Genomic DNA, 8528 nt, shown 5'->3' with positions numbered 1-8528 from the left:
TTAATTCAATTTATTATCTAAAAAATAAATCCTTTATATTAACAAAATATCGATAATTGGTAGTAGAGATAGATTAATTTAAGTTATCCTTTATAAATTAGAGGTGAAAATAATGATAAAAAGACACCGCCGCCGAAGGCGGTGAGAATTTTTTTTGGGGGTAGGCAAAGGTTTTTGAAGGGGGTTTGCATCCAGTGAAAATCCTGTCATGTAGACGCTAGGCTGGGCAAACCTTTACCATGAGGGTATCCAAAAATGATTTTTATGCTTCATAATAATAAGACTCATTCCACATACAATTCTAATAAGTTATTATGCTTCATAATAATAAGACTCAATCCACATACAATTCTAATAAATTATTGGATCTTACCCTATTATCTCCCCCATAACTATAGGGCACTAATATTTCCTTTAAAATATTTGCAATATTTCGTTTTTCGACAACTTTCGGCATTTTGCTTATGAAATTAATTTTTCGTAAGAACTAAAAATTTAAATTTTTTATGAATAACCTAAAAGTTTACAAAATATATTTCCCTAAATTCAATATAAAAAATTGTTCCTATATTTTATATGGTTATACAATTGACACTCCTAATTGTCCAACATATTTTATAGTATCTGCAGAAGTTGATATAAAAAATATTTCTCAAAACAATATTGATAACAAGTTAAAGCTAAAAATAATTGGATATTTAAATAAAGATTTTGATGAAAACTTAAATAAAAACTTAATACATCTATCATATATTGAAAATAAATTAGTTATAAATCAATTTTTTTTTCATAAAAATTGCCTTACATATATAATACTATATGAAAAATATAATTATTTAAAAATTACTAAATTTTTAAATATCAATACAGAATATATTAAAAATCCACATAATGAATATGACGTTAAATATATGAAATCAAATTCTTATATTAATAGGTCAATTAAAAATTCTCAACTTAAATCACACATAAAAATAAGCATATCTAGATACAAATCTATTAATCAATATACAGGAAATTATATTATCATGGACATACTAAATTTGATAGTTGGCATATTGATCCTTAACTATTTAATCAATAATTCTGAGTTTAAGGACACTATTATTTATCTTCAAAATATATTTGAGGTAGTAATATTTATAAAATCTTAGTATAATTAAAACTAATGAATTTTGTAAAAGAATGTAGCTTGTAAACTTCAACAAATTATTCAATGGTTAATGGGCATCCCATCTGGGCTCAAATTGGTTAAACCCTTAACATCCTCCTTAGGACATTTTTTTGTATTTCACATCAGATTATGGACAGGTAATGAAGTGTTAGTATTAATTTATCAGTATCAAAAAAATCATTTAAATAACCAACCTTATAATATACTTGTAACTATTATTAACTTAACAGATTATGTTAGATTGACTGGTCCCCTTTTATCTCAAATTCTTTTCTTAGCTAGATACATACCTTGCTTTGGCTTCACATATTTTATAGCATTTATGGCTGATGTTACAACTCTCATGGCATTACACATATTTTGCTTATATGTCTACGCATCAAAGTAATTTAAATATAATTCTTTTACATACAGATACAATACAGACCATTTGGGTGTCATTCCATATAAAATCACTCACAACTCATCCCTTTTGATTTTGATATTAATTTATAAGATCCTAGTTAAGCCAACAACAAAATTTTTAGGGCTGTGCTGATATTAAATATATGATCAGGATCAATATTTAGAATTTTTAAAAAATAAGACCAATATTTTTTAAAGAACTGATCTGATAAAATTCTCATTTGTTTGGGTTATTTTATGATATTTATAATTGTAGAACCTAAAAGAAGAACTAAAATTAAATTTAGATGTAATGTTTAAAAAAATAGGAATTAATGGAGCTAAATATTAAAATATGATGTTATATTATCAGCAATAAGTAGGGATGTACCAATATTTTTTATCGGATCGGGCCACTATTTCACCCATTTAAAAATATTGGTTATCGACCAATAATTCCGATCCTATAAAAAATGGCGTATTTAACCAATATAAAATTTTTTAAAAAAGTTATATCTAAAACATTTATTTTTATAAATAAAATCGAAATTCATTTTAGTTAAATTTTTTAAAATAATAATTAATAAACATTCTGTCATATTGTCATTTTTTTTAGCATCTGTTTATAAAAGTGTGCGATAATCTTTTCAGAATCTGTTTTTAGTGAAATTTACAGTCCCCATCGCTGCAGACTGACCTCTGATAAATTGGAAATTTTGGTATTTCTGTCATCGCTGTTTGATTTTTATCGATAAATATATATTTTTTATAGAATGTCAATCATTTTATGATAAAATATTTCTTGTTTTAAAAAAAATTATTCGATTTTTTAAGAATTATTATGATTTTTATTATTTTTTTTGAAAATATTTTTGATTGATATATGTTTCATCATTAAAAATAAAATATTTGAAACATAATCTTGATTTTGGTAATCTTCTTAATTTTTTGGTAATTTCTTCTTAATTTTGTCAAATCAAAACAAGCTTGGTATACGTGAACAGAGAAAAACACATCACTTCTAATTGAACATAAAAAAAGATATACATGATAATGAGAAAAACACATCACTTCTAATTGAACAAAGAAAACAAAAATATAAATGGTAATATAAAAACATATCATTTGAACTAAGACATAATAACTAAAACTAGTTAAAACACAACACTTAAGGGCGATTTTTGGATTTTAAAAATCTGTTTTTACAGGAATTGTATTCCAGCATATGTAGAGAGAGTATTTACCCTAGAAATTTCCGCCAATTATAGCAATAGACATTTTAGTATTTTTTAATTTATATGAAAAATCCATATAAAAATTAATATAAATTAGAAGTAGTTATAAAGTTCATGGCAAAATTGTTTGAAATTTACAGTTTGGGTACTCTACCCATGCTAGTACATTTCGGTTAAATCGAATTTTAAAATTTTTTAAATCACTCTCGGTAAAGGATTTAAAATCAAGAGATTCTGAATCCCCACGGATTTCGAATCCCAATACGACAGTTATATTAAATTTGAAACTTGGTATATTTATAAACTAAATTTATTATAATTAAGTAAATGATGACTAATAAAGGTGAGTGGAGGGGGAAAATTTTAATTTTTTTTTTAGTTGTTCATCTTGGTATCATGCCGCATGATATACTCTTTTTTTGTGTTTTGATTTTTTGTCGCGTGACCTTTTGCAAAATTTTGCTTAAGCTTAAAATTTGTCTGCTCAATTTTAGAATAAATATTGCAAAAAAAATTAACCTATATTTATATTATTAAATTAAGTTATGTAAAAAATGTTTTAATATTGTATAATATTTTAAAATATATATATAATATTGAATTATAAATAAATTATATTAATAGGTAAATAATATTATAAATATAATAAAATATTTAAAGTAATATTATAAATATAATAAAAATAAAGTTATACTATATGTAATTATAATATTAATTATTATATTATAATTAAATCATATTAAATATTACAATTATATATTACTAAAATTTATATTAATACAATTTATATATTTTTCTTTATATCAAATTAATTTAAATTAAATATATTAATTACTTTAAATATTATATTAAAATTATATTATGTTAAATATTACAATTATATATTTATTAAAATTTATATTAATACCATTTATATTAAATTTGATTTTAATTTTAATTATGTAATTATATTAAATATTTGATTAAGGTATTTACTAAAATTTATATTAATACAATTAATAAATTTTTCTTTATATGATATTAATTTAATATTATAAAATTTAATCTGTAAAAGTTAAATTTTTAATATTTTTTCAAATCTCTCACTTCAAACCTATATAAAAATTTTTTTTTGTAGGAGTTATTGTCCTTCAATATTTTTTCTCTCGCTAATGAAATAATATTATATGCATAATATTTTTTTTATTCTTTAAAAACATTTTATAGCCATATATGTATATATTACAATGGTTAAAATATAATTATTATAAGATGAAATTTCCGATTTCTTACTCTAAGTTTTCATATTGTTCTGGAAGTAGAACATAAAATAGATTTAAAATATTTTTTTAAAAAAAAATAATAAAAAAAATAATTTGTCTTAATAATTTAATGCCTGCAGTAAGGTTTTTGCTGATAAATTCTAAATGTTATCAAATATGAGAATGGGAAATTTAAAAAATGAATTATTTTACTTTTTGATAGTTTCATCCATATGAATAAGACATCTGCAAGGCGCTGAAATCCCTAAGGCGATGTCCTGGTTCGTCTTATTTCTAAACAGGTTAGGCATCTATAGCTTCTTGCAAACCGTTTAAAAAGAAAGAATTTAGATTTACTTGCGTAACTTATCTTTGTGACTCTTTCCAAATCAATATATTTATTCGTTGTAGAAACTTAAAATAAACCAAAAATAGTGTGTTCTAGTTCAAAAATGTTTAGCCTGGGCTGAGCAGAAATAAGTTTCAAAAATAAAATAAATGACGATACGGCCTAAGACATTTACTTTAAAATAGATCATATTCAATTAGATTATATTATTGCAACCAACAGATGGGCGTAATTTGGACCTCTATTGTTTAGAGGTTACATTTTAAGATAAAATATTGCATATTTCGATCATATTGATTAGCTCTATCCCTTTTACCTACTCTTATAATACTCGCCTCGAGATATGAATTAGGTTATATTCATGCTAATTATAGTAAATATTAAATAATTTTGTAATGAATGATTTGAAGGGAATATTAAAGCATGATTTAATATGATACTTTAAATTATAATTCACTTTTATAGGCATTAAAGGAGATAACGCATCACCTTTTGCAAAATTTTGTTTTCGAGGGCCGAAATTTTTTGGGTTATGAGTAAGGAGGGGCAGAGTTGGAACGGGTTCCCGTAGTTACGACCCTGTTAACAGAACAGATGGTTATACAAATTTTTTTTAAAATTATGTCAAAACTAAAAAATTAATATCTTTTTTAAAACAAAAAAAGGATATACAACACCCTTATTGTGGCCCTGATTTCCTTATTTAGACTGTTCAGAGGCAAAAAATGGAACTCTCTGCGTAAAAGGTTTTTTTTAAAAAAATAAAATATATTTTTTGTAATGAACCACTTTGGCCTTTTATAAAACTAAGTAATGATTTATATTAAGTGGACTAGTTATCGAGCCTTCATTATATATAAAAAAATTCTTCTTTATGATCCTGGAGGGAGACAGATATATTTCTGAATCTTTTCTCTTTGATATTAAATGCCCAATTCACTCTTTCTTCGGCTAGTCGCGGAGTTTTTTTTGCTACGACCACATTGATAAAATTTACCAAAAAAGTCTAACTATAAGAAAAAAACGGCTGTCATTCATGATCACCACCACCTTTTATCTCTATCCCTTTGAATCGAAGCAAGCTTTTATATTTTATAGTTCACAGATATGTGGCATACTTCGCGTTATCTTTTTTTAAACTAAATAATAATCTAATGATTTTAGAAGTGGGATCTTAGGTCGGTCCAATGACATATAATGATACCTAGACTGACGATGCATTCATAATAATGCATTTGAAAGCGTCGTTGAATGCAAATCAGCTGGACCCGCCATTTTGGTAATTCATATAGTAATTATTCTCTTGTTAACTACTATTAAATTAATAACTTCCTTCCTTATTATCTCGATGCTCAGGCAATTCTTTAATAAAGTTTGCGCCAGACATAGGAATAAATTGGCCTCTCGTTAAAATTTTTTAATAATAATATGGGTAATCAAAATGGCGGTCCCAGCTGTTTTCATTAATGTACACTTCTAATGAATGCATCGTCATCTATGTATTATTATACGTCATTGGGTCGGTCACCCTGATATACATCTTATATGATATATTAACACGCGAATGCCGAATAAAGACTCCTATGCATTGACTCGCGAGTTAATCTATTTTCGCTTTCTTCAAAGTTAAGCTTTATTTTCTAAAATTACTCAACTTTACGATTTATTTATTTTTGAGAGGGGGGGGGTGATTATTGCTGCTCTATTTTTTTTCATAAATAATTTAAAATGGATTTTTTTTTTAATTTATAAAGGGTCGATCACGCCTCGTACGAAATTGATCAGCTGTTCCTGGGGACTCTAATATTTACGATCTTGCTTTTCATTTTCCCATCTGTTTTCATATTTTACGCTGTTTTTGCCGGGGTTTATTTATATTATCTTATCCCGGAAATACAATCTACACCGATTGTTTTTTTTTAAAAAACTAATTAATTTTTTCATTTAAAAAAAAAATAAAATTAATTTAATAATTATTTTGAATTTTTTTAAAATGTTTTTGTAATAGAATTTTATTTACCTTTCTAAAGTATCATTTTAAACTTTAAAGTGCGTTATTATTTCAAACTTCTACAGTAACATTTTAAACTGGGAGTGTTTCATTTCAAAATTTGAAGAAGAAAAATAACACTACGCTTGTCACATGCTTTATGGCATTTGGGAATATAAAATGATATTTTTCAAGTTCGAAATGATGCAATGTAGAAGTTTTAAAATGATAACTTATAAATCTCATAAATATATTGAAATTAAGTCTTTTAAAAATACTTTGATTAGTATTCAAGAAAAAAATAATTACATATCATTTTCATGATAATCTAATGTAGACTAGGGGTATTTATTTATAATAATTAGTGGTCGCACAGTATAAAAGCATAAATCAGCAACTCAATTAGAACTAGATGCTTTTAACTTCCCAACCAAAATAAGGCAGTTGTTCATAATCATAAATAATTTAATTAAATACAAACAAGATTTTTTTTTTTATTATAGATATATTTTTAACGTATAATTATAAAAGCTTAGATTGGCCATGTTGTTGATATCATTTTTCGTGTCAATATTCATTTGCTCAGTCTTGAATTTCCCGATTTTAACCTTAGCTTCACGCCTCTTACACCGCTCTCTTACTCAGAATGGTAGCGGAATTTATTATTATCATTTCGCTCAAAGCTGGTTTACATTTAGCAATAAATAAGGTATTTAAAGATGCAACCATCCAAAGTTATCTCTTTTGTTTTGGAGAGTTTTATATCTTTAATATCTCAATATTGCTTAAGAATAGGCAAATCAGATTTGGAACATAGTCTTTATTAAAAATATCTTTGAATAAATTAATGAATATATTTATTATTTCATATATTAAATGAATAAGGGATCTCATGAAAAAGTCTTTAAAAAAATGGCATAACATTTTTAATATTTAATGAAAAAAAAATAAGAGATGCACTCGATCCACTAATCACGGTATCGGCCGATGCCATGTTAATATCGATTTCGGCAACTTTTGTATCGGTATCAGCTTAAAAGATGGTAATGGTGCATCTCTGTTAAAAAAACCAATTATTTTTGAATAATTACAACAAACGAGCAAGTCAAAACTGAAGGAAATGTTTATTTATATAATCTTTAAATACAAAAAATAATAAATCCTCTAGGGTCGATTTATTATGACATAGCTGATGTAACTTCTTCCCCCCATACCTTATATTTGGATATGAAGGTTTGGTTAATTTACACATTTGGTTAATTTACACATTTGGTTAATTTACACATTTGGTTAATTTACACATTTTTAATTATTAATTTTACAATAATTTTCTTTCATATTATTAAAATACTAATACTAAGTGTGATTTTAAAATTTGGAAGAAAAAAAATAATCTAGACTAGAAAATATATTCCAACCTGTATTATAGTGCTCTCACAAATGAAATTTTATTATTTTACCGCCTAACCTATATGAGATACTCCTACATTAATTATCTTAGGATATATTTTCGGTCAAATGTAATATTTTTTTTTCCAATACAGAGTTACTCACAGATGTAAATTTGATTTTACCTAGAATTTTTGAGAACTTACTCTTAATTTTACACAAGGTGACTCTACATTATGTTATGCTAAGAATGATTCCCCACTCTTGTATCAATTACAACATACATAATCTCTTAATATTTAGGTATCCCAGATAAGCTTTGTTAGCATAATGGCTCAATACATCCACTCCGTGCGTTATTATAATGCGCCATTCAATTTGGACTGGTACAACCTCCCGTTATCTCTTTCGGTCGGCCAATTGATTTGATTAACCAAAATACAATTTTCTTCTTCATATACGCTGTTGCAAATTTTCTATACCAAAAAAAAATATTTACGAGTGCTTGTTGTAAATTAGAATTGTTATATATTTTTTTTATTTGTAAATAATAATATTAAATAAATTAAAACTTACATAACTATTTTAGGTCCTTAAGAATATTTATGAGAAGCACATGAAAATGAATTAACTTCATTATCAGGATTCAGAGATGCTAAATAATAACTTTACGCTATAAATAGGAAGCAAGAAATTAACGAATCAAATTTCATCCTGATCCATGAATGCATAACATCCCTATTTCATTTTAAATCCCTTTTTTCAT

At 25.2% G+C, this 8528-nt stretch overlaps 1 protein-coding gene across 4 annotated transcripts; it reads left to right on the top strand.

Annotated features, from left to right (window-relative positions):
* The first annotated feature begins 1007 nt into the window (after positions 1–1007).
* On the top strand, positions 1008–8262 carry LOC135932059 (phosphatidylinositol N-acetylglucosaminyltransferase subunit Q-like). Of its 4 annotated transcripts, none has more exons than XM_065469401.1 (8): positions 1008–1130; positions 1185–1311; positions 1405–1558; positions 5049–5129; positions 6138–6249; positions 6905–7022; positions 7542–7606; positions 8066–8262. In XM_065469401.1, exons 1-8 carry the CDS (start codon positions 1029–1031, stop codon positions 8189–8191), a joined length of 885 nt encoding a protein of 294 aa, XP_065325473.1. In that variant the 5' UTR covers positions 1008–1028; the 3' UTR covers positions 8192–8262. The 4 variants fall into 4 exon arrangements, with proteins under 4 accessions (XP_065325473.1, XP_065325476.1, XP_065325475.1 ...); XM_065469404.1 differs by having other exon boundaries at positions 6910–7022; positions 8066–8203; XM_065469402.1 differs by having other exon boundaries at positions 1087–1130; positions 1192–1311.
* Positions 8263–8528: the final 266 nt, after the last annotated feature.

Source organism: Gordionus sp. m RMFG-2023, chromosome 1 (assembly GCF_954871325.1).
Source record: "Gordionus sp. m RMFG-2023 chromosome 1, tfGorSpeb1-WG-v2, whole genome shotgun sequence".
Taxonomy (NCBI): Eukaryota; Metazoa; Nematomorpha; class Gordioida; order Chordodea; family Parachordodidae; genus Gordionus; species Gordionus sp. m RMFG-2023.
Note: the sequence above shows the minus strand (reverse complement) of the source record. Positions and strands in the feature narration are given on the sequence as shown.